General features: G+C 38.6%; 1 protein-coding gene across 5 annotated transcripts in view; it reads left to right on the top strand.

Moving 5' to 3' along the window:
- The window catches only part of LOC114884218 (contactin-associated protein-like 3), a 186,548-nt gene that overhangs the window by 122,737 nt on the left and 36,951 nt on the right, over positions 1-26,860 (top strand). For all 5 annotated transcript variants that reach the window (XM_029203035.1, XM_029203033.1, XM_029203032.1 and 2 more), the window contains 4 exons: positions 7,002-7,108; positions 10,472-10,591; positions 21,242-21,439; positions 25,047-25,203. In XM_029203035.1, the coding sequence (XP_029058868.1) occupies positions 7,002-7,108; positions 10,472-10,591; positions 21,242-21,439; positions 25,047-25,203 (582 nt within the window). The remainder of the gene's footprint in view (positions 1-7,001; positions 7,109-10,471; positions 10,592-21,241; positions 21,440-25,046; positions 25,204-26,860) is intronic.

Genomic DNA, 26,860 nt, shown 5'->3' with positions numbered 1-26,860 from the left:
GCTGTTATAATTATTGATTAGTATATACTTTAAAAAATTCGAACATTGCACAAAACAGATTAGAATACTCTAAAGAGATCATTGAGGACCCGGAAATCAAAATTCTATGTGGTCAGCTGCATTCACCTTACACTCCCTATTCTACAGGAAAAATGAAAAGTAACTCTTTCTTTGAGAAAGGTGGAAGCTTTGGGGATTTCTAGTGATGTTTGAAACACAGTAAAGAATAGAGAGGATTCAGTTACCACATACTGAACATGGTACCACTTCACTGAAGAAGACAAGAAAGGCAAAACTTTAAAACAATAGCATATTAAAATTGCTAAGCATTGCAACTTTACTGAAGTTATTTGTTAGTCATGTCTGACTTTTAAGTAATTTTGTCTAAAAGGGATGGCTTAACCATCACACATTCAAGTTTTTTTCTGTGACTGGTATGTCTGACTTCTCTGCAGTAGGAGTGCATTAAGTTCGTGTTGAGTAAATATACACACTCCAGACATCCTCACACATCCATACACGGGCACCTTTCCAAAGTTCACACTGCACAGAGTCCTTTGTGGAGTAAATCGAATCCAAATTTAACACTAATTGAAATTCCCTGTCATGTCCAATTAACTACAAGTTACAGTGCAATCTAGCAGTGTATGAGAAGATCATAAATTCCCAGTATGTAAAATATTGACTCACAAGAACTTGAGTTCTTTAATGCAAATGTCCATGGCCATATGTTCACATTCTATTCATTTGTAGAGGAAAAAAAATGATTTAAAGAATTTAGACAAAACTCTCAACCCTAATTTTCAGATTATAAAAATTTTTTTGGCATAGAAAGTATAACATCATCTTCAAGTTATAATTGCAGCCAGCTCTGACATCCTGAATCTTGGTATTGGGAGAGGGTTAGAGATGCTCTCTTGGAGGTAGAGTACATCCTCTCACCCACGGGAATGGTTTTAGTGGGTCAGGAGGGTGGGAAGTCACAGCTCACTGTCAGTAGCCTGGTTGTCACTTCAGTCGGGAAGCTCACAGTTATTTTAGTGCTTGGAGAACTCCATCACAGCACGTGTGTAATCACAATATTTATCTCACATAAAGGTTGCCCCTTTGTGCATGAAGGTCTTTATTTCAAAACTAAAACAAAAAACCAACGTATCTGTGTGTGTGTGTGTGTGTGTGTGTGTGTGTGTGTGACCAAAATAGAAAAATTTCCGCATCACATTTTTAAAAGATTTTCAGGTATCTGTACCAGTCTATGGAGACATCTGTGGTATTAAGTTATCTTCCATAAAATTGAGGCTCATGGCAACTTTGTAAGTGGTTATAAAAATAGCTATTGGCACTTTGGATGGCCTATATAGTCACTACTTGTAGTTTTTTATGGTTCAACATCTAAAGACATGTCCTTACTCTCCATTCTTCTTAATACTAAAAATATTCATTTTTTCTCAACCCTTTAGTCCATACCTACTAACTGCATGTCCAATGCACCATGAAATAGATTCACTTAAAAGTGCAGCAAAGCAGATACTCACACCTGGGCTGTCCTCGGGCGCTGTGCACTATACGCAGCCATCCACCCAGCCCACCAACCACTCTGCCCGCCCAGAGCAAGTCCTAATGTGCTCAAGTGAATCTGAGATTTATTATTAAAATGCAGCTAGCTTTATAACTTCTATCCATTGGGCACAGGAATTAATAATTCATGATACATAGCAGCATTCCTCACACTGCAAATGCTGAAAAGATGTTTGAAATCCTAGGGGTACTTAGGAAGCTTTCCTGAGCCATATAAGGACTTGTGCATCACACTCTGTCTTCCTGTGGCTCAGAGGACACTTTAGAGGGAAGGCAGTGCAGTCCTTTGGGACAAGGCTGTGGGGAGGGCATAGCAGTGAGGAGGGATCATGTCTTACACCCTTGGGGTTTTGGACATTAGGATTTCATGTCATGTAACTCAGGCTACATAGCTCTTTTCAGGTTCCTTTTAGGCTCAGGTGTTTGCTGTCTAGAGCACCCCCAGCCATGGATGGTGCTGATGGGGTCACTTTCCTCACTTCCACTGCCTTTGACCCAACATTAATCTTCTAGATGCTAAATGTGACATTGTGCATCATACATCTTGGGGTTCTTTTTAATAGAAAATAACACATTTAGAAGAAAATTAATTACCACAAACTTTAAGTTCTTATTTATGAAAAAAAAATCTTATCCCAAAACATTTCTAGGTAAACTATGATATTCTTTATCATAAAGCAGTCATTTTCACTGCGTTGAAAAGTATGGAATCTATTCTAGTATGATTTTAGAGAGGTCCAACGTGTCAAAAAGAAGGGCAAGAAGCTACTTTGTTCAAGCGAGGGGTAAAGGGGATGGGCCCTGCTCGGGCCAAGCCACCCTTTCAGTCCAATGGGATTCTTAGGTAACATGATCTGAAATACCACCACTCCTAATACTCTGTGAGTTTGCTATAGACTGTCCTGTTCTTCGACTGTTATAGCAATTTGCTGACTGTCAAGGTATGGATTCCCCATCCTATGCATTCACCTAGTAAACCTCTCCAGAAAGATAAGTAAGTCAGGCACCATTTATTCCACATGTGAATCCCAACTGGCCCAAACTGATTTTGAAATTCACAATCTTAAGGTTGACAAACTGTTCTGAAATTTGTCAGAAATTAAAAATAAGCATATCCAGGAAAAATTTCAAAAACTCTACTATATATCATTTTATTTCTTTTTAAAGTAAAAGTGAGTTTGCCTATTTCCAGTTCTTACTGACAGTTGAAATTTTCCCATATTTTTCCAAAGAAAACCAAAATGGTTCTTTGGTTAGATCTACTGGAATTTCAGTGTCTGGGAGTGTAATTTGTGCAGTATTAGAGGAGAAAAAAATATCATAAAATAGCCAGATGCTCCCTTTCATCTTTTGTTTTTCCTACTTTCCTTTTAACGATGTTTGTTTTACCTTTTCTGATTTGCAGATAAGTGGCTGTTGGGGAGCCCACTGGGATGAAACAGGGTTGTATGTTGCACTCTGGGTATTTCTCTACATGTTCATACTGTCCTGTCTTCTAAGCAGAGATCCTATCATTGGTGTGAATCTCTCTTTTTCTTAATACACTTTGTGGTAGTTTGTTATGGCGGTAATAGAAAAATAATATAACATTTATATAAAATTATGTATAAATTTATAAATCTATACACACATATTTTCCTTCTCTAAGGTGAGAATTTGAATACATTTTAGTTTTATATACTTGCCTGTATTAAGTCCCTCACAATGAACATTTTAAATTAATATGCTTTATTTTTTAGAGCAGTTTTAGGTTTGCAGAAAGTATAGAGAGCTCCCCTTTATCTCCTCTCTTCCCAGTCTCCTCTCACACAGTTTCTGTATTATTAACATCTTGTATCAGTGTTGTACATTTATTATGATTGATGAACCAATATTGATGCATTCTTATTAACCAAAGTCCATAGTTTACAGTTCACTCTTTGTGTTAAACAGTTCTATGGGGTTTTACAAATGCATAATGTTATGTCTTCACCATTACAGTATCGTACAGAATAGTTTCACAGCCCTAAAAATCTCCCATGCTTCACCTACTCAATCCCCCTCCCTTCCCCCAACCCCTGGCCTGGAAATCACTGATCTTTTTACTCTCTTCATAGTTTTGCCATTTCCAGGATGTCATATAGTTGGAATCATGCTCTACATAGCCTTTCACTTTGTAATATGCATTTAAGATACTTCCATGCCCTTTGTGGCTGGACAGCTCATTTGTTTTTAGTGCTAAATAATATTCTGTACCACAAGTTTGTCCATTCACCTACTGAAGGACATCTTGGTTACTTCCAGGTTTTGGCAATTAACAAAGCTGCTGTAAACATTTACGTGCAGATTTTGGTGTGGAAGTAAGTTTTCAACTCATCGGAGTAAATACCAAGGAGTACAACTGCTGGATCATTTAGTAAGAAGATGTTTAGTTTTGTGAGACACTGCCAAACTGTCTTCCATTTTGCATTCCCACCAACAGTCAATGAGAGTTCCTGTTGTTCCTCATCCCTGCCAGTATTTGGTGTTGTCAAACACCATGTTTGGATGTTTGCTATCCTAATAGGTCTGTAGTGTTATCTCATTGCTTTAATTTGCATTTCTCTGCTGACATGTGATGCTGGGAAACTTTTTCTATTTTTATTTGCAATCTTGATACCTTCTTTGGCCAGGTGTCTGTTCAGATCTTTTGCCCTGGGTTTTAATTGGTTATGTCCTTATAGTTGAATTTAAGAGCTCTTCCTATATTTTAGATACGAATCCTTTGTTAGATACGTGTTTCGCAAGTTACCCACTAGTCTATAGCTAATCTTTTCATGCTCTTAGTGTCATTCATAGAAAAGAAGTTTTTAATTTTACTGAAGTCAAAATTATCATTTTTTTCTTTTGTGGACTGTATCTGAAAAGTCATTGCCAAACCAAGGTCACCTAGATCTTCTCCTATGTTATATTCTGAGAGTTTAACTGTTTTGCATCTTACATTTTAAAATTCTAAGGTCTAGTTTGAGTTCATTTTTGATAAAGATGTAAAGTCTGTGTTTATATTATTATTTTTTGTGCATGTGGAGACCCAGTTGTTCCAGCAGTTATTTGTTGAAAAGACTGTCCTTTCTCCAGGGAGTTGCCTTTGCTTCTTTGTTAAAGATGAGTTGATTATTTTTGTGTGAGTCTGTTTCTGGGCTTTCTAGTCTGTGCCATTAATCTATTTGTTCTTTTGCCAGTGCCACACTGTCTTGATTTCTGTAGCTTTGTAAGTCTTGAAGTTGAGTAGTGTTATTAGTCCTTTGACTTTTTTCATCTTCAATATTTTGTTGGGTCTTTTGCCTTTCCATATAAACTTTAGGATCAGTTTGTTGATATCCACAAAATTACCTGCAGGGATTTTGACTGAGATTCCCTTGAATCTATAGATCAAATTGGGAATAACTGAAATCTTGCCAATTTTGAGTCTTACTATCCATGAACATGGACTATCTCCACTTATTTAGATTTTCTTTTTTATCCTTCATCACAGTTTTGTAATTTTTCTCATATAGATCTTGTATATGTTTTGTTAGATTTATGTCTAAGTATTCTATTTTTTTGGATAATGCTAATGTAAGTGTTGTGTTTTTCATTTTAAATTTCAATTGTTCATTATTCATTTATAAGAAAGAATCCTGCAGCTTTGCTATCATCACTTATTAGTTTCAGAAGTTTTTTGTTGATTATTTGAGACTTTCCACATAGACAGTCATGTCATCTGTGAACAAAGATGGTTTTATTTCTTCTTTCCCAATCTTTGTACCTTTTATTCCTTTTCTTGTCTTATTGCATTAGCTAAGACTTCCAGTATGATGTTTGAACAAGAGTGGTGAGAGCAAGTCTTTGCTTTGTTCCCATACTTAGAGGAAAGCATCTAGCTTCTCACCATTAAATATAATGTTGCTGTAGGGTTTTGGAGATTTTGTTTGTTTGTTTGTTTGTTTAATCAAGTTGAAGAAGTTCCTCTCTATTACTAGTTTGCCAAGGTTTTTTGTTTGGTTGGTTTTATTTTTGTTTTATTGTGAATCAGTGTTAGATTTTGTCAAATGTTTCTTCTGCATCTATTTATGTGACCAAATGGTTTTTCTTCTTTAGCCTGTTTATGTGATAGATTATATTAATTTTCAAATTATTTTTTTCAAATTTTGGAGCAGCCTTACATACCTGGAATAAATTCCACTCAATTATGTTGTATATATATTTTTATACATTTTTGGATTCAATTTGCTATTATTTTGTTGAGAATAGCACTGCTTTTTGATGATGAAAAAATTAAGTAACATTCTTGCAATTAAAAATTTTAATCTTATAAACAAACATTAAACTCTCACTTTCAATTTCAAAAAGTGAGATGTAACAATGTCCATGAGATATAAGTGGTTATTTGGTTTAGCTGAGTGATTTTGTGGTTTATTCAATTATGTGGGGGAAAAAATAACAATAAATCCCTTAGTCTTAAGTGATCTGTAAATCTAATTCCTAGAGGCATCATCAGTCTGATCTAAAGTAGATGACATTCAGAACCCCTGGCACTGTGATGCTATATGGATAAAGAGTTTCTCCTTTTTCCTGACTTCCTTCCTTCTCTTTAAAATGTTTCCTTATGTACTAAGTCAACATGGTAACATACTACAATGTGGTATACATATATCAGTTAGCTTTGGCTGAACAATAAATTATCTTTAAAACTTACTAGCTGAAAACAACAACATTTGTTTATCTCACAATTCTGTATTTTCTGCTGGGCTCTCTCATGCATCTGTGGTTGCCTGGGGGATCAGCTGGCAGCTGGTTGACTTATAATCCCCTCACTCACTTGTCCTGTGGTTTGAACCTACAGGGGTGACTAGACAACCTGAACAAGCCCAGGTTTCTTCATGTGGTTGTGCTTTCAGGGTTCAAAACTCAGCAAGAGAGCAAGCCCACTGCCCAAGCACTTTTCTAGCCTCTGCTGTGTTAGTTTGCTAATGCCTCATTGATCCAAGCAGGTCATATGCCCAACCCAGATTCAAGGTGAAGTAAGCTATACTTTTTGATGGAAGTATCTATAGGTCACACTGCAAGGACATGGAAGCAGGGATGGGAAATGTGCTGTCTATGGCCATTGCAAGCAATTTATATCCCTGTCCTGTATGAAATTAATCTTGCCTTATTTGTGAAAAAGAAAACACATTTTCTGATGTAATGAGACATGTAGAAAATTTGTCTGTCACAGATACATGACAGTTGGTAGCATCTAATGGATTTTTTAGTCTATGATAGATATTACATTTGGAAACCTTGATGACAGACCCAACAATTTTTGTTCATGTTGAAATTTTTCTGATCAAGTCACTGTTTTCATTACAACATATGAATATTAAGATACACATTTATCATGACCAAGTGTGGGAAATAGTGCTGTGTCTGTCTTCTTCTAGGTGTTTGCCCAGCTATTGTGAACATGGGGGTGAATGTTCCCAGTCCTGGGACACCTTCTCCTGCAACTGTGCACACACTGGTTACACCGGTGCAACCTGCCATTCCTGTAAGACTCACACTTCATTCATTCTCCTTTCTGTTCTGATTTCCATGTAGTTCTATTTTTCTTTCCATTATTTTGGTATGTGTGTGTGTGTGCAACCATGTGCTAGAAAGCAACAACAAAAAATAATTATTTTAGACACTAATTTTTGTCTGGTTTATTTTTAATCAAATTTATTTCCTATTGATGATAAGGCAGCTAACAGAAATACATATATCATAGGATAGAAAAAAATAGTAGGCAAAGGAAAATAAGTATAGGAAAATAAAATATAGTCAAAGTATAAATTAAATCTAGAACTCATGATATTATATCTTGTTCTCTTCCTCGAGCGGAATCCAATTTTAGTTCTCAAGTCCTGTCTGCCTAAGTAAAAAGCATGAGTTACTAGATTCTCAATATTTATAAAATTAAACAAGAAAAGTCTCAGAAGAAGTGCAGGATGGGAGCTAACACGGTAGGGCTTCTAGACATCAGTGACAAGCCAGGCAAATGCTTAGGTCCGTTGCAATCTTGATGCTCTCTGATGATGGTGGTGGTGGTGACGATGATGATGATGGAACTTACTGGAACTTACCATGTACTTGCACGATTCTAGTTCTCTGCATGTTTCAACTCCTTTAATCCTCAAAACAACTCTAGGAGGTAAATGTATTTTTATCTACATTTTACACCTGAGGAACGAGAGAGGCTAGGTTGTTTACCCAGGGTCACACTCTCCATCTCCTCTTAGTGGTGTTTCTCTTTTCTGAAGAATTATTCTTTCAACTTTATAGCTAACAAAACTTTATTGACCGCTAATCCATTAGCTTATGACAGAGCCTCTGAAATGCCCTTGGTCTTCTAATTATTGGCTTTTGTATATGTTTTTCTTTTAGTTTTTCCCTATTTGTGTGTCACTGCTGATGTTTCTGAATCCCTTCTCTGGTAGCACCCCTCTCTCTGGGTCTTTAGAGAGAGAGAGCATGATATGAAAATTCACAGATCTCACCATGTTCAGTCCCTCCTACTGGGAGAATACATTGCACTTTTAAGAACTCTTCCCTGTGAATTATTTAATTTTATTTCCACATATGGGAGAAAAGCAGAGTTTGGACTGACATAAATTTGTCTTTATGGGAAGTGAATCCCAGTGAGGCAGGCATAAGTGTTGGGATGGGAGCCCTGGGTCCTCAGCCCTGAAGGTTCCACAGAGGAACTCAAAGCATCTTGGAAGACAAAGGGAGGTGACTTATGCCCTAAACATCCCAAAAGTTCAACCAGAGCAATTCCACCTGCAACTCTATTTACTGTACTAGTGCCAGGTGAGAATTTCCTGGAGTAACTCTTCATTTGAAAAGAGCTGGACATCTGGGAAACTTGAGGCTAAGTGACTTGGCCAAGTCACAGTTAGGAATGGGGTGATCTCTTCCTTAGAGTGTCCTCCATCATACTTAGCAAGGTGTCTTATACGAAGCAGATATCTACTGAATATTAATGAGTAAGAAATATGGCTAAAATCCTATCAGTAACTGTGATCTAAATATCATTCTAAGCAACTCTGATTTTAAAACTAACATATATATATCTGTTATATATATGTAGGGTGTTTCATTTATGCCCCATGATTTGGTCTAATAACTGAATTGACTTTATTGGGATCATCTAACTGGTAAGCTACACGAAGATGAGATATTGCCAAATCAAAATAAATGATCACGAGACCATTATTTTTGGGTCTAAGTGCACGATTAATACACGTGTGCATTCGTGTTTAAAGCAAGCTTTCTCCTAGTCATTCCTCCTCAACTTTTGCTTCCTAGGCAATTCCAGCCCCAACCCAAACACAAACACTGCTATCAATTTTCGTGTATCCCTCTGGACACTTTTCTAGGTGGTCATGAGCACATGTATGTATTTATAGGAATGTAAACATGAGCAGCCAAAATGCACGCATGGTGGAAAAGCAGTCCATGTTGTCTCTGTGTCCAACAGTGTAGATGGTAGTAGCCATTGATTTGGGACAATCTGGTACATTTGACACTTGACCATGTTTAACAAAAGGATGTTTACCTTTGTAAAATCTCTGGACGAAAAGCATTTCCTTCATCTTCTTTTTCTTTGAGATGAGAGAAAAACATCCCCTCGATCTCTCCCTGGGTCTTTGTTGATTATTTGAAATAGGCAAAGTTAGAAGTGTAGATAATCCAGTCACTGTAGCATGGCATAAAGCCATAGCCTACTCGGATCACTCCATTTTGTGGATCTTGCCTAACCACCACCTGAGTCTGTCTGTGTGGTTGCCAAATCTGATCATTAGAGCTGGCTTAAAGATCCAGTCCATCACTCTGCCAGAATCAGTGCTGCACTTCTGTCCCAGCAGCCATTAGCGGCTTTTCAGGTTTTCAAAGGGTTTTTCCCGTCAAGGCAGCGAGTGATGCACACTGGAGATGTTACTGGGTTGATCACTCATTTATTTATTTATTTATTTTTCTCACAAGATCTTATTTTTTATTTATCGCTATTTTATTATTTATTTTTTATTTTTTTAACATCTTTATTGGAGTATAATTGCTTTACAGTGGTGTGTTCTTTTCTGCTTTACAACAAAATGAATCAGTTATATATATATATGTTCCCATATCTCTTCCCGCTTGTGTGATCACTCATTTAAATGTCTTCTGAGTATTAATTGAGTCCATCATCTGCAGGTGCTGATCACTTGCCTTGTACACAGAGAAACATTTATTGTACATGTAGAAAATTCAATTATGAATTAAGATAAATTGAAACTATAAAGAGATATTTCATATATATTATATACGTTTCTTTGAATTTCAATTTTCTTGAATTATCATTTGCAAAGCATTTAAGGATGTTTCTTTTTAAAGCAAACTTTGAAAACTGAATGAAGAAGAGTTGCTGATCTGTGAAATTCATCTCATTGAAAAACATGCATTTCACATGTAAATTGTTTTAAGTAAACAAAGAGTATAATTAGAGTAATTTATAAAATAACATGATTATTTAGATAAAAGCAGATGATTTAGGGAGATTAAGCCAATGCACTTCAGGTGCTTAGATATTATGAAACAAAAAAGAATTAGAGAAGAGTAAATCCAGTTATCACAATTTTGAAAAGAATCCTGTGTTTCTAGAACATACAGGATTCAGATCCACATGTCCCACAGTGATCCCTCCTAAAATCTTTCACTCTGTGCTTCAGAATCTTCACTCTATCTGATTGAAACAGGGAAACACTCCTCTAAAGAAAATGTCCCTGAGAGCAATGCAGAATGAGTGTCACTGGGGAAAGTATCACTTAATTCACAACATGGAGGGATCCATCCCACTGTAGCTCCTGCCTGAGACCCGTGTTCTTTGCAGCTGTCTACGAGCAGTCATGTGAAGCCCACAGGCACAGAGGAAACTCTTCAGGGCTCTACTATATCGACTCAGACGGAAGTGGCCCGCTGGGACCATCCCTTGTATATTGCAACATGACAGGTATGCTAATAAGCCTTTTTTATGACAGTTAAACTCATGTAAATACTTGCTGTGCAAGAAAAACCCAGATGGGACAAGTAGAGTTTACCTAGTGGCAGCTTTATGTAGATGTGCAGTTTGATTGTAATTGTAATATGATTGCTCAGAAGTATTAAACATAATGTTCTAAAATAGTTAAGAGGTGGTAATTAAACGTTATGTTCTTTGTGCAAAATTAACAATAAATCTTTGCTTATTAATCTGAAACAAAAAGGGATAAACTTCATTTCTTAGTTCATGTCAATAAATGCCAAAGACTTAGGAGAATATTCACTTTTCAAATTTATGAAAGCATCCATTTGTATTCTTTTGAATCTGTAATCACATGAGTTTATCTAGGAGATAATAAATGTTTCTAAAGTGTATATACTTCAAGTAATAATATTCTTGTGCAACTGTATAAATAATATTTTATTTTCCTTAGAAACCTAATTATATGTTAAAGGACTTGTTTACGACTTATTGTTTATGATGCCTTTAATTCTTTGAAACGTTTTAATTTAACATCTCCGCCTACAGTATAGGACCACAAAGGACAAAAGCATCCACTTTAATGAATGACAACTGCCCTGATGGAGTTGATACAAATTCTTTATACCTCTTCTGTACCTGTATCTATGTGTGTCTCTACCCATAACTTTTCCTCCATGCTCGCATAACATTTTACCAATAAAAAGAGGACAAACCTCCAAGAAAACTTTCTGTTACTCTAGCAGTGTAGACCTAACAGGTACTTCAACAACCACAGAATTTGACTCTGCAAATTCTGAGCTAATGATCGGAAAAAAATCAACTATAAATTGTTCTAAGGCAACTATAACTTAGTTATAATTTTGTTCTTCTGTTATTATGGCTACATGTCACCCTGACAGGGTTGCAATTCTCACGAGGAGGGAATTATTTGTGGATAAATTTATGATGATGCTTTCTGAGTAGCTTACAATCCTGGTGTGGTTTTTTACCTACTACCATTTCATACCTGAAACGAAATCTGAGCATTTTGGCAGTGGCTAATCGTATGATTAGATCTGAATTCAGTCAAATATATCTTCCAGCCCCAAAACTACCCCCAAAGTTGGTACAGAAAATGCAAGAACTTGCAGAGCATTGCACTGGGTGTGAGTATGGCTCTTTTGGGCTTTGGGGTAAACATTGTATCATAAATACTGACCAAAATATTGAAGTGTGATGACAGAGTTAAATACATTGGCTTACCTTTACTGAAAAATGTGTGATCAGTGAAATATGTGAGGAAACAGCCCAGGGGATCATTCTAGATATACTGCACTCCAGTGGTTTATAACAGGCCTTCAAGTGATTTCAATTTCTGCTTTGATTTTCTTTCATTACCATGGCTCAAGCAAATGCCAAGAACAAAAAAAGCTAAATAAAGTTGCTAGCATCCCAATAAAACATTTCCCTTTATCAATTAAGTTCTTAATTATCACAGAAGTCTAGGGCATGTTAAAGACTTTCATATATATTGTCTTGGGTTAATTCTATGAGCAGAGTTCCATAGACACTGAAAAATTCCAAGATTCTAGAAAGGTAGAAATAATCCCAACTGGCACATTCCAAAATGAGTGACGTTTCAATGACTGAAGCTATTTTGTTAATACTTAACTATTGGCAGGCTGAGGTCACGTTTATAAGGAAAGGTATTTGCTGCGAAGAGGAATAACCGAGAGCTGAGGGCCCGATCTTCTGCAGTTTATGGTTGTAATAAAAGAAAAGTATTTTAGTCATGTTAGTGAACCCGCGGTCTAGGCTTCCCCATGAAGCTTTAGTTGTGCATATTTATAAAGCCCCTTTGGAATGTGTAACTATCTCAAAGGTGTTTTGTTTTAATGCTAATTTGATACCATAGCTGATGTATTTTGATTCCCTGCAATTGCTGTTACCTTTTCAGAGTGAACCTTGGCCCCTACCACCAGAGAGAAGAGTAGTTATCATCAAAATGCAAAGAGACAGTAAAAACAGATGCCCAGCTTTTGATTTCAGGTAACTTAGAATAATACCTGATGATATACAAGCAGGTTTTTCTTACATTAGAGATGAGAAAGAACCTCTAAATAAGGGAGGGAAAAGGTGAAATCTGCTGGTTAACCCTCCTGCTCAGTTTATACACACGATGGCCTTGAAAACTGTCTGCTGAGGATGTGAATCATTTCCTTCCCCAGGTGACCTGAAGAAACGTCCAAGTAAAGGCACAGAACTGAAGAGTTGCAAAAAAACTTCTGACAACATTAAACACATGTGTACTCAGCGCCTGCCCTGAGCCAGGCACGGCTGTGGCCACATCAGGGAGTGAATCTGAACACCTCCCTCCCCTGGTGGGGGGTGCTTTCTGGGGTGGGGAGCCAGATCATTGACAGAAGCGAATCAAATACTTGGCATGTTGCAAGGTAGCAGGTGTTGTGAAGAAGAACAAAGCAGGGAACAGGGTCACAGACTGTAGAAGGATGGGTTACAGTTTGCAATAGAGGGATCAAGAAAGGACTCAGTTGGAAAGTGACATCTGTGCCAACCACATCAAAGAAGCAACGCTGAGAAAACCTGAGGTGGAGCCTTCAAGGGGAGGGAGGAGGGAAGTGCCGAAGGCCTGCAGCCATGGGGAGCTGGCATGTTGGACAGACTCAGGTGGAAGGACGAGAAGGTGGCCTTTCCTCAAGTCACGTGACTGGAAAGGGGCTGGTCCAGGATTCACACCAGCTGTGCAGTTTGGGCCTTTAACCATCATGGGGCACCAAGAGGAAGCAAGGAGACTAGTTAGGACTGTAGTTGCTGTAGTAATCGAGCCAAGATGGTGATGGCGGGTAGCAGGCTGGGAGCAGAGGAAGAGGAGGAGAGAAGTGTTGAGCTAGAACCGGTGGACTAACCGATGGAGAGAAAGAGAGGCATCAAGCAGGGCTCCTGTATTTGGATCCGAGCCCTGGAAAGAAGGTGCAGGTATTACTCACAGAGACGGAGAATTCTTGGGAAGGACCATGTTTGTAAGGGAAGACCAGGATTCCAGTTGTGAATATGTGAAGTTTGGGTTGCCTATTGGTCATTTATTAGATAGTGGAGATCTGTTGGTTATAAAACAAGTGTAATGTATCTTCTTAAAGCCTACTGGGTGGTTATAACATCCTTGGCAATACAACCTTTGAAAAATATAATTTGGAGTGTGACTTTACAAATTAATTTAACCTGACCAGAGGGCTCCTGTTTGCTTTACTGTCACTAGTGGACACTATCCAGCATGATAGAGCTTCTCCAGGTCCCTATGTATTTGTTCCCCAAGGAGAAGCTCTGCTTTCCACAGCCAGATTCTGCGGGGCAGCATCCCAGGTGAGGCTGTATTATTATTAAGCTTCTCTAGAGATGCTTATGTGCACATGGGTTTAGAAAGCACTGTTGTTTAGCTGAGGATCTTTGGTTTTAGCAGGCACAGGCTACTCTATCGTCCAAAACATTAAAATGGAAAGGGAACAAAGGGCATCACAGAATGGAGAAATAAAACCAATGCAGATGTAAAATTTTGGTGCCGCTACTCATTTCACGGTCCAAGCAATTATCCTGTTGTTCCTATTTATATAGGTTGCTGTGGGTGAGGTTTAATGATCCATCACTGAATCCCTGTGGCTCTGATGCATCCACAAATGCAACAGGAATGGTTCACATATATTAAGATAAAGTATGAGACATTAATTCTCTAAATTAAGGATCTTCTAAACTCTCTAACGTAATCTGGGAAAGTTTTAAGAGCTGTAAGGTGTGTATGTGTGTGTATGTGTTTGTGTAGGGATTCATGAAAATTATTGCTAATAATTTAATGATTTATATTGATGTGTAAATGTCTATTATTAAAGCATACTTAATAACTATATATCTTCATATTACATTGCAAATGAACAAACATTACATAGAGATTATTGTATCACAATGCCTTTTGGGTAACTAAAGGTTTTTAGAGAAGTTTATAGTTGCCTAGCTCTCATGTAAAACTCCTGAAATTAGTATATTCTTGTTCTATGTGAAAAGATCAACGTCGTAAGGGTTCCATAGTTATGACTGAGATGGAACATCAAATGGATCATGAGACACACATACATACCCAAGATGGAGAGCAGGAGTTAACTACTTCAGTGAAGATTTCCAAATACTATTAAATACCAAGGATTTTTATTAAACTCAACACCGTAAGGAAAGCAATGTGCTGAAGACAGAGAAACACACAGGCCAGTCCAAAGACCAGTGACTACCTCCAGCAGCTACACAACAAAATATTTAATGAAAAATTTTTTAAATCCAAATTTTTCCTGGGGAAAATCCAAGGAATGAAACAAAGTTACAGCTAAATGGTCCTTACTGCCCAGGGGTCATATGAGGTACCCCCTGACAAATCTGCTTATTGATAGAGGAAGATCTTAGGGTCCTGATTCTGTTTTTCCAACCTGGAAATATGTCCACTGTGAAAAATTTGCCTTCTCCATGATGCTGCGATGCCTGTGGACAATTAAACACCCTCTAATTATTAAAAAACAATTACTAACACTTGGAAAAAGATACAAAAAACAGAATTCTAAACCAATGGTTAAAATTATATCCTTGGAATAAAGACGCAGATGTAGAGCATGGACTTGAGGACACAGGGAGGGGGAAGGGGAAGCTGGGACGAAGTGAGAGAGTGGCATGGACATATATACACTACCAAATGTATAGCTAGTGGGAAGCAGCTGCATAGCACAAGGAGATCAGCTCGGTGCCTTGTGACCACCTAGAGGGGTGGGATAGGGAGGGTGGGAGGGAGACACAAGAGGGAAGAGATATGGGGATATATGTATATGTATTCCTGATTCACTTTGTTATACAGCAGAAACTAACACAACATTGTAAAGCAATTATACTCTAATAAAGATGTAAAATAAATAAATAAACTTAAACTTGGCCTAAAAAAAAAATCAGATTTCAGAATGAAAAAAAAATATATATATCCTTGGTAATATCCTTTAAAAATGTAGTACTAGGACACACTCTGCATGTATTTTTTAGTACCTTTAGTACAGAGACAACGAAAACAAGACAAAATAGTAAACTATTTTGAATGGACTGCCTGTGCAATTTGTTGACAGACCTATTCGCTTTCTAAACAGAAGAAACAAAACATAACTTCTTTGATGACAAGATGAGGAAGGCCAATGGCTCTACTCACTGAGAAAGATAGAACTGTTTGTGCCCACCCTAAACCCAGGGTAGTTGTTGGCTATTTTCATAGTTGTGAGATTCAGAAACTGCTTCTCAGACCTTGCATTGTGAGAATGATTGTCACAGAAAGAAGATAGGTTGCAGTCAGAGCAGTGATTCAACTTCCAGTCCATAAAAATCACCTGGAGGCTTGATGAACAAGCTGAGGACTGGGTCTATGGCATCCCTGCCCATTGCACCTTCAGATCTTGATTTATTGACTCAACAAGTTAATAATCCAGAACTTTTTACTCATTATTATTGCTGAGTCACTTGCCTTTATGCAAACCAAGCAATTGTGTTTCTTTTCTTTTTTTTATTGAGGCATAGTTGATTTACAATGTTGTGTTAGGTTCAGATGTACAGCAAAGTGATTTAGTAATACATACATATATATCTATTTTTTCAGATTTTTTTCCCTTATAGTTATTACAAAATAGTGAGTATAGTTCCCTGTGCTATATAGTAGGTCCTTGTTGATTATCTATTTTATATATAGTAGAGCGTAAATGTTGAATCTAAAAAAAATGATACAAATGAACTTATGTACAAAACAGAAATAGACCCACAGACATAGGAAACAAACTTATGGTTACCAAAGGGGAAGCGGGGGGATAAATCAGGAGTTTGGGGTTAAAATATACACAGTTGTGTTTCTTAAACATCCTTTTCCCTGTGTCAAAAATTGTGTCAGGGGCTTCCCTGGTGGCGCAGTGGTTGAGAGTCCGCCTGCCGATGCAGGGGACACGGGTTTGTGCCCTGGTCTGGGAAGATCCCACATGCCGCGGAGCGGCTGGGCCCGTGAGCCATGGCCACTGAGCCTGCACGTCCGGAGCCTGTGCTCCGCAATGGGAGAGGCCACAACAGTGAGAGGCCTGCGTACTGCAAAAAAAATTGTGTCAGGCCTCCAGCACTGTGGTTTAGCAAAGGGCAGTCAGCCCAACTGCTTTACACATAACTCATGTCATTTTTTTAAAAGCCCTCTATAGAATGGGCATTGATTCATACACCATGAACCTGCATCTCTTTTATCCTGGCTTTTGCCTAGAAAGAGCCCTTCCTGCCCCCACTGGGGGTACATTTTCTGGCCGGCCTCCTGCAGCTTGTAAAGGTAGTTCCTAAAACAAGCAGCCTAGTGTGGTTGGCAATGCAGAATTTCTAGAGCAGGTCCTGTCACTGTGCCCAAAGGGAAAAAAGACAAATGCTTCAGGAAAGTTTATTTTCCTGCTTTTCTGTCAGTCTGCCCTGGCCTTACAGGTGGACAAAGTGAATGGTCTTGATGAACAATAAACATATAGATGTTCAGAGAGCAGTTAGGCCAGCAGCATGCTTGGTTCATTGCCTTAGCATTCAAAGGTGGCTAGACAATAGCATTCAGTCTTTAGATGCTGCCTGGTCCACTTTCCCCATTTACCAAATATGGAATTGGAGGCTCAGAGGATTTTTTTGACTTTTCCTAGACCATAGATTGTAACCCATATCTCTTATTGACCATGACCCTGTACTCTGTCCATATCTAATTTTATAATTGCATATATAATGTACATCTGAGGAAATTACTTTGCGCTTGTGCTGTGTGGTAGGCTGATAAACAAGGGAAAGCACTAATAATATCTCCCAGTAACTGAGCTCTTGGGAGGTTTTAGGCACAGGGCCAAGCACACGTACATGTTGCCTCAAGACAATATATGTCGTGTTGAGTAAGTGTCAGTTCATGTTAAATAGCAGGTGCCTACCCTTATGAATGAGCAGACACACAAAACTGTACTCAGTGTGACCTAGTAAGTGAAAATATCACCCTCTGAAATCCTAGGGAAGAAGGCTGTGAAGTAGCGGCATTCCCTTGAGGATATCCAGTTGTATCTTATAGCATTTTCTTGTGTTCAAAATATTAAAATAAATCATGAAAAGCCTCAAGGCCCCAGATCTGTGGCAGCCCTTATGAGGGTCTTCATACAAATATTGATCAAGAGGGACCCACAGGTGTGGAGCTGGCCTGAGTGCCACCTCTGGGCCCTCCCAGGGCCTGGAGACTGTCTGCTTAGAGCTGTCATCTCTCCCCTTCAATAAAACACACACACCAGTCATCCTTGGCTTTGACAAACAGATGACATGGCAGGGCCCAGGGCCCCTGAGATCTAGGGCAGGGCCAGGTGAGAGCTGACCGTTGTCTTCCTCAGGGCACCCACTGGACATTCAGAGCAGCGCAGTTGGCCATTACCAGCACTGTGGGCACATAAATGCCCAGGATCTAGTTCTGTTTTCTTCTGGAGTTTTTTCATTGGAAATATAGTAGAGGGCTCAGATGGGTAAGGCACTCTGGGAAGGTTACAGACCTCAGCACTCTTTGAGAAGTTTACCTACTCAGAAAGCTCAGCGCCTCACGCTGGGTTGCTTAGAAATGTGTGGCAAAGTTACATAGTTTTGTGAAGCTGGGCAAGTGAGTTTTTCTAGACTGCCATTTCTCTCATCTGTGTGGCCAGAGGGTTGGGCTGGATAAAAGGTTATAACAGTGTTTCTCTCTGGATAGTAACACAGGGGGAGAAATTCTGAGAAGGCTGTTGTGGGTCTCTATTGTAGAATTCAGATTATTTTTGTGGATCCAGGAATGGCTGCTAGTGTTTACATCAGTCTGTCCTTATTTATCATCCTGAGTGCATCTTCTTGACCAGCTTTATCTGGAGATAGATGTGACAAGTTAAATCATTTGGCATATTGCCTTCCCAGTCTTCTCAGAATGTGTACCCTCTTCCCATCAGAAGAAACAGAGGCAGCTGGCTTCATTTCCAAAGAGGTGGTGTTTGGACACAAATTGGACTTCATTTCAGGCATCTGTGGGAGAAGGGATTTTTGCCTTTACTTTCCTCGAGGTCAATTTCCAGATCATGAGCGATGGTCCCACAAAATATAAAGGCATCATATTTTTCATGAAGTCTTTTTTTCTCAGGGAGATTGAAATAAGCATAGCAGATATGCTTTCAATGTGTGTTTACCTGAATCTGTAGAATAAAGATCTGGTTCTTTTTCCATCCAACCACTTGTTTTGCTATGAAAGACTCCTTGTATAGTTCAGAGGTCTGTTATGAAGTGTAGGAAGTGTTGCCAATTGCAAAGTGGATCTAAGTTGGCAAAACAAACAGAAGGAGGAGGATGTCATATGATATGGTAAGTCAATGTCATTATTTATATCCTGCTTACCAAACCAAACCAGCAAGTTAACTTGGCTGCAGGTTCATTTGTCCGAGCAAACAGTCAACCAGGTGCCACCAATGGCCACCCTGCTCCTGTGCAGAGGAAAGGCTCCAGTGAGTTGGATGAACATGTTCTGATAGGGTCTAATTCAACAATAGTTCAAAATTCCTGTTTAAATTTGACCACTATTAAAATTAATTACCTCAGATCCAAAATTATGCTTCAGACTACCGTGAGTAACAGCTAAGTATTTTTCCATCATGCTGGTCACTTAAATTCCTTAGTCTGTCTCCTCATGCTTGAAGGCTAAGATTATGTGTCATGTCAAAGGTTCCTTTCTACTCATAGTTTTGAAATAATATGTTGTGGAATATTAGGGAAACATAATGTGTCTTTGTTGGGGTCTTTTAAATAATATTTCTAGAAAGGGCAACCACTTAAAGTATTTTTTCAGAAGGGCAGTTTTGAGGTTCTTTTCAACCTTTCTCTTCTCTCCACTTCAAAAGATTTCTATTATTACACCTTAACCATGCAAGACCATAAATTTATCATACTGACCACTAGCCTGTATGAATTATTCAGGCACATCATTTTTCTTTGTGCTCTAAGCCATGAAAATAAATGACACAGTGGCATGGGAACTGATGAACTCCTAAGCCTAACACAGCCTTCTGCATGCCTCCCTGTACCCTCATTTCATTTGATGGAAGAAACCCTGAGGGTGAATGGGAGTAGGTAATTACCAAAAATAATGCCAGACGCATTTAAGTAATTTTCCAGGAAAATGTTGAAATATAAAATGTCTAGTGAAAACATGATTAAGGGGGAAACACAATCTATGGATTTCAAGTTCCCATAGGAACACTCACAGCCCCCTTTAGTGAGCAGAGAGACAGGTGATCCGTTAAGTCTTTTCTCCTAATTGAATATAAAACTGCATTAGTCATGCTGACTCACAGTTTGTTCCTGTCCTGGCTAGTTTTTGCATATTTTGTGATGTTCTTTTCCATAGGCTTTGAATCGGAGGTTTATCCATGGCCCTTAGGGTTCTTTTCCCTGGATCTCTGGATGTATTTGATGTGTTAAGGGTTTGCAAACACCAGCATGGCTGTAGGTTTTTCCCAGACCCAAACTCTCAGGGCAGAAAAGGAGCAGGGGACCCCTCACTGAGTTCCATGCAGCACTGTTTTGATTTTTGAACCTTGCTCATGTATTAGCTATTAAAAAATAATAAAAAATAAACACAAGGCTGTTTCCTGCCCCTGTAATACGGCAAGTTTGTGTGGATACTGATCATTTTATCAAATACATATTACAGAGGAAGTTATATGACATGACATTATAAATATAGTTGAATTAAGGCAGCTTGAACTCAGCCTTTTAGCCACTGAGCCATGGGCCTTTTATACTGTGGGAGCTTCTATACATTCATGGTGGGAGGTTATTTTGGGGAAGATAAAAGAAGTCAAGGTGTTTTTCTTCTGTTATAAATATTGTGAAGCGTGCATTGTTTTTTAAACCTCTTGAAAAAATATAGGTAATCCATGTAACAGAAATATGCCAGAATTTTCTAGCAGACATTCATGTAGCAATGGTTACCGCTAGGAATTGTTATATTAGATACCCCAAGGCACTGTGTTTTTTAGTACTGGCCATTGAACGAGTTGCTGACACATTATTAGTCAATTTTTGTCAAAAATACTTATTTTCCATTATTTTCCATGATCAAAATAATGGTTTTGGGGGCTGCTTGTTCCTCAAATGTGTCTTGTATACATTTCTTTGATTATCAGAGGAAAAGATGCTCAGTGAGATGAGGAATATGCTTGTTACAAACATAAGTATATACACGATAATCTTTAGCTTTCCTCTTATAGTAATGGAAAGAAAAAAATAAAAGCCAAAAAGTTCTGTTTATAACTTTGAGTATTATAATACAGAATTTAAAAAATTGACCCCCTGACAATGTTGACTATAGTAATGGTAATGCAAATTTCAATAAAGAGAATCCCTACTGTCAACATTTTAAGAATTCCACTTGCTGATTCCAATGTCAAAGAGATCTGATTGCTACAAAAATAAAAACCTTAATTCAGATAAAAGATGCTTCTGATTTCCATATTTATGTTTAATGATTCCATTCTCATCACGGTCTCCTTTCTCCCTCCCAACCCCTCTTCTGCCCACCAGACACTGCATGGACCTCAGTGCAGCACAATGGCTCCCACTTGGTTAGTGTCAAAAGCTCGAATGGAGAAAGCCCCCAACCTGTGTTTTTCAAGTACACAGCCAGCATGGACCAGCTCCAGGCCATAATTGACTATGTGGACCACTGCCAGCAGAAGCTGACTTTCCACTGCAAGAAGTCAAGGCTTTCAACTCCCCATGGTGAGTAATCAGAGTAATCAGACACTGTGGGCTGTAGTCCCCACAGGTCACAATGGCCTGCCAGAGATGCATGAGAATCTGTGCCCATAGTGCCCGGATCACATCTGAAGTGACAGGGATACTCTTCTTTGGAGCGAAGACCAAGGTCTTTGCTCAAAGCCAGGAATGATCTGAAGTTTCTCCCTAGACTCAACTGGGCAACTGAGCAGTAAAAGCCTCCTAAGGAGGCCCCCGGAATGCTCAGTGCTCATCTGCCATGAAGGGCAGGGACATCTTAATTCTGTCTTATCTTGGGAAGGATTGCTAACAACAACATGGCTTAGTGATCTGGAGGTGATTATTCCATGAGATTCTTTTTCATAGACAATGCAATTAGTGTCTTGGCTAATTGTTAATTAGGCAACAATGTTGGTATCCCTGCCTCTTTCACACAACATAAGTGCTAATAGTTTATTTCTCATATCTTTTCTTCTTTTGAAAATTCTTATGTTTAATTTTATATTTTCTTCCTTTGAAAAATCCCATGCTGTTGGAATGTGCAACCTCACTGCCTTCATGAAACTGCTTGGCTTTCTGGAGGCTGGCCTGCCCCTTCTCTGATCAGGCATCTGGGGAGTGGAATGAGCAGAGGGCAGTAGGCAGGTTCTCTGAGTTCAGGCTCTTAGGACTTAGACAAGTCCCTGTCACTCAGCAGCTATGGGACTCAGGAAATCATTTTATCTTTTTTGAGTCTTCATAGCTAAGACACTAACCTTGCCAGAACTTAATTGCACCACATCTATAAATGGCATGAAGTAAAGGCTACTTATTTGCATCTCTCCAGTTTATTGAATTTATAGTTAGTGCTAGTTAGTACTTACTGTTAGTTGATCGATGCCAAATAGATCACCGAGCTAAAATTGTATGTTCCCAGAAGAATGAGAAAGCTGCCTCCAGGAGAGTAAATTATTGTTATGGGTTGTCTAACCAGGGAAAACAAGGCAAAGACAGAGTATGGTTGGAAACAACCACTAACAAAGTCATAAAACAAAACCACCCAGTGAGTCATGGAGCAAACTCATACAAACTAGCAGATGGCCTATTCCAGAACCTGGACACGACCCAGATCAGCAAAGGATTCCCGTCTGGAGTGCCAGTGTCTGCCTATTGATTTGCATGTGGTTGCTCAATTGTTAGCCCTTCGATATGTTAATAAATATATAAAACAGCAACAGCAGCAACAAAAACAAATACTTAAACAAGTATTTAATTGGGGCTGGGGGGAAAGATGGAAAGAGAAAAGACTTATAAACTTAATAAACACTTGCTAAAAAAACAAAATAAGGGCCTTCATTAACCATACATGCCAAGTTATTTGCATTTCTTATATGCTGCTACTGGAGGATTGTTAGTACAAACTTAATTTAAACAAATTCACTACAGACCTATATATTTCCAGAAGTGTTTAATTAAGGTTGAGTTGAGGCAGGCAAATAGTGTAGCCCAATACACCTTAAAATTGTTGCACTAATTAGCTCGGTATTATCAATAGACACAAATGGGTGTGCAGAGCTTTGATGCTACTCTTGTGTGGAAGGAGTGAACACAACAAAGCCTGGGTCCCTCATTAGAAGGTTGCAACGCGAAAACAGTACAAGGGGACTGCAATGTGGGGAACAAGTAGCTTAGGAATTTTATAGGGTAGATTGGGGAATGTCAGTCAAAATTCAGTTCTCTCTCAGGAATTTTCCACTGTTCAAATTCTCAGAAGTTAACAGGAGACGGAGGAGGTGGTGATCTTGAGGGGAGATATAGCAAGTCTGGGGCCTCAGTGCAGCAGCTCTTGTGTAAATTTTGTTTTCCAAGAGGGCCAGGGAGGAGCAGAGGGCCTAGGACCTTGCTAGGGTTCTGAAACATTTTTCCTTCAGCATCTTTAAGGTCTCTGTGTTACATATAATTTCAGGGGATATGATTACAGGTGGCTAAAGAGGAAGTTGTATGACAGTAAGTGTTGACTCTAGGAAACCATTTGGTTACCATACTATGAACGCTTAAGGTCATTGAGGATTGTAGCTGTGGCTGGAGAGAAGGACAGTGAACTATGGGCTAAAATAATTGAGGAAGTAGAGCCGTGCACCCTGGTCATTGATATCTCTCCTATTCCTTTTCATTTCAGCCTCTAATTCTTCTTCATATTATTCCTAATTATTTCTTATGCAAATTCTCTAAGTTACTCAAAAGAATCTTGAGTGGAGCCACATGCATTTTGTACCTTTAAAAAACACTTAATGATTTTCACTTTAGAGAGAAAAATGTAAACACACAGTAACACATTGGCATATAATGATTTCTTTGCTCTTCAGATTGATGAAAGAGGATGTTGAATAATTACATTTTTAAGATGGAATTTTGAAAAATGTCTATTAAGTACCTATTAAATAATACACTAAAAAGATCTTCCACCCCCCCAAAGATGTTTTCAACACATTAAAAAAAAAAGATGGTTGATATCGATTTCTTGGCACACGTGTCACGCACTGGGCCTGCAGTGCGTGGTAATGAATGCAGTCCATGTGTTTACCAGCTGAGAGGTTGTCAGCAGAAGCAGAAGTCTCATTGAACAGGGAGCCATAATGAGCAGTGGCAATTGTAAGTTAGGGAGAAAGTTATTTCAGATTCTTAGTGGGGGCCTGATGGGGACAATTTAAGAGTTTGAAAGAGCACATGAAAATGGACAGGCATCTTTGCAGAATTGATGTCACTTCCGTTTCCCCTCCTGCCCTGATTCTCTGTTTACTAGGGACTGTTTCCCCTCCACCCTCCCGTGTGCGCCATCTTTTCTGATCATCCTCCCCCAGGTGTACTGTAATCCCACACTGGGACCTCAGCAGCATCTTTAGTGTAAATGAGCAGTCCTGCAGAGCTGAGGCAGCCTCTGGCCCTGTCAATTATACGTTGCACTGAGGAGGGGAATGTGGTGAAGAACTGGGTGTAGTTGTCTCGGACTTGCTCAAGCTGAAGACACCTCAGGCATGAAGAAGGCTTATCAGTGCCATTTCTTTAGTTTCCAAATACAGAGTAACCCATTCAGTATAAGAAGAAGCACGTCTCCAAGAAACTTTTAGGACATGCTAGGAAGTACATGTCTTAAACACATGCCAGTGTTTTTAGCTAAAAAATAAAGTGAAAGAAAGCCATATTTCTCATAATAACATTAAACGTTTTAATGACATTTTAGGATCTCAAACAGATTTTAGATTCAGTGTGTAAATTACTGTGGTTTTTATTTTGATGACAATTCTTTCTTGAATGTTATTTCCAAAGAAATTATGTAAGTGGAATCCTCAAGAAAAGTTTGTAAATATCATGCCTGAATGAGTTAAGGAGACTACATGCTCATTTTCTGATAAAAGAAAGAATTTGGTGACAACGTAAGTTTTGACATTAAAATATATATTTTTAAACAGTTGGAAGTCCTCTTAAAAATGATCCTATTGCACAGTTAAAATATGCTCACTTCTAAAGTAGTCTCTCTATGTTTTAAATAGAGGGAAGTAAAGGAACTATATTGGGGAGGCAGGTAGTGGGGGGCAAAGTAGGTGTCACCTTTCTCATACTTGTCTTTCAGATGGAACCCCAGTGAGCTGGTGGGTTGGAAGAACCAATGAAACACACACTTACTGGGGAGGTTCTCTGCCTGATGCTCAAAAATGTACTTGTGGATTAGAGGGGAACTGCATTGATTCTCAATATTACTGCAACTGTGATGCTGACCGGAATGAATGGTGATTTCCATATAATTTCCCTGTGCAAACTGTAATTTTTTTATTGCTTAAACGATGTACCTTAGGCAGACATTGGACACAACAGTATAATAAAGAGAAAAAATTAAAGTATTCCCTAGCAAGTTAAAAGTATAAGCTTTGATGTGTATGATATCATTAATCTGAAGCCTAAAATATTAGGTAGCTATTTTTGTTTACTTGTGAGTAACTAATCATGTCCATTTTATTTTTCTAGTAAGACAAAATAGGAATTAATGTTTCCCATTCACTGAAAGTGAAATATCTGACTTCTTAAAGTTAAGTTAATCCAGTTAATAAGATGACCACCCCTTGGCTGACCCAGGGCTGTTTGCTGACCTTCCTAATTCCCAGTTTCGTTCTCTTAAATGGCCACACAGGGGAAACCAGACAAGGCCTTGAGTCCATGAAAGAGGATATACAGAATACAAAACTCTCCATGCAACTGGAGGTCTCAAAAGGCTGCAAACCCAAAGAAAAGGTAGACAAGGACAAATCATCCAGTAGGCACTCTGGGTAGAAAAAAATAGCTCCCTGAAAACTCATGTCTACAGACTTGCCCTCACACAGATTTGGAGCCCAAATTTATATGACTTGGATGGTCCTCAAATTAAGTTAACATAGCCACAGGTTGGCAGCACCACTGGCTCATCATAGGATTACATGAGATTCTCACTGGAGGCCTGCCCTCCCCCTTCACACAGACCCCACAGGATTCTCACAGATAAAATGCCACCAAAAATAAGCTCACAATCCAGGGCTATACAACACCAGAGGACAGATGTGGGAGGCAGAAGAAACCACAAAGTGTAGATTAGATGCCTAAAAGTCTCAGATCATGGATACATTCAAAACATAAGATAAAATAAATATGTGAGCTGCTTGAAAAATCAAAACTGGAATTGAAACATGAGAAAGTGATCAGATCCTATTAACAAAGATGATTGGGATTTGCAAAAGAATATTAGCCAATGATAATATTTACTCAATTTAAGATTTGTTGGATCAGATATTAGACACAAGTGATCAGAAAATTGGTGAAATGGAAAATATGTGTAAATAAATGACACAGAACAGAGAGAAGCAAAATGGGATCGAGAAAAGCAGTGACATGGAGGAGTCATGTGGAGAAGATTGAAAATGTGTCTGATTAAAGTTTCAGAAGAGAAGATTTGAGATAATTAGAAGAGGAAATATTCAAATAGCAGAAAAATGTCCAGATTTGAGAAAACATTAGAATACCAAGCAGGATAAATAAAAGTAGATCCATATCTAGACACACCATGGTGAAATCAAAGAACACCAAAGAGAATGTTAAAAGGAGCAGAGATGAAAGCAAGACTCTTAAAGGAAAGACAGCCAGCCAGCAGAACCCCCCTGAACAGCCCAGGACCCAGCCCACAGAGGGCGGGACACACCCCTCACAGGGCGGAAGTGAAATAACTGTCAAACTCCCAGTGTTTACCCAGGTGATATTTTTAAAAGTGGAATAAAATTAAAACCCAGACAAACAGACACTGAAGAAATTTACCACTAGCAGACTCCACAAGAGGAATTTTTAAGAATGGTTTTCAGAATGAAAGAAAGTGATCTTATAAGGAAGGTCTCAGAGGCAGGAGGAAATATTGAGGAAAAAAAA

The sequence above is a fragment of the Monodon monoceros genome, unplaced genomic scaffold, assembly GCF_005190385.1.
Source record: "Monodon monoceros isolate NGI ecotype Baffin Bay Population unplaced genomic scaffold, NGI_Narwhal_1 Super_Scaffold_5, whole genome shotgun sequence".
Taxonomy (NCBI): Eukaryota; Metazoa; Chordata; class Mammalia; order Artiodactyla; family Monodontidae; genus Monodon; species Monodon monoceros.
The sequence above is the reverse complement of the archived record's forward strand: the minus strand, read 5'-3'. Positions and strand labels throughout refer to the sequence as shown.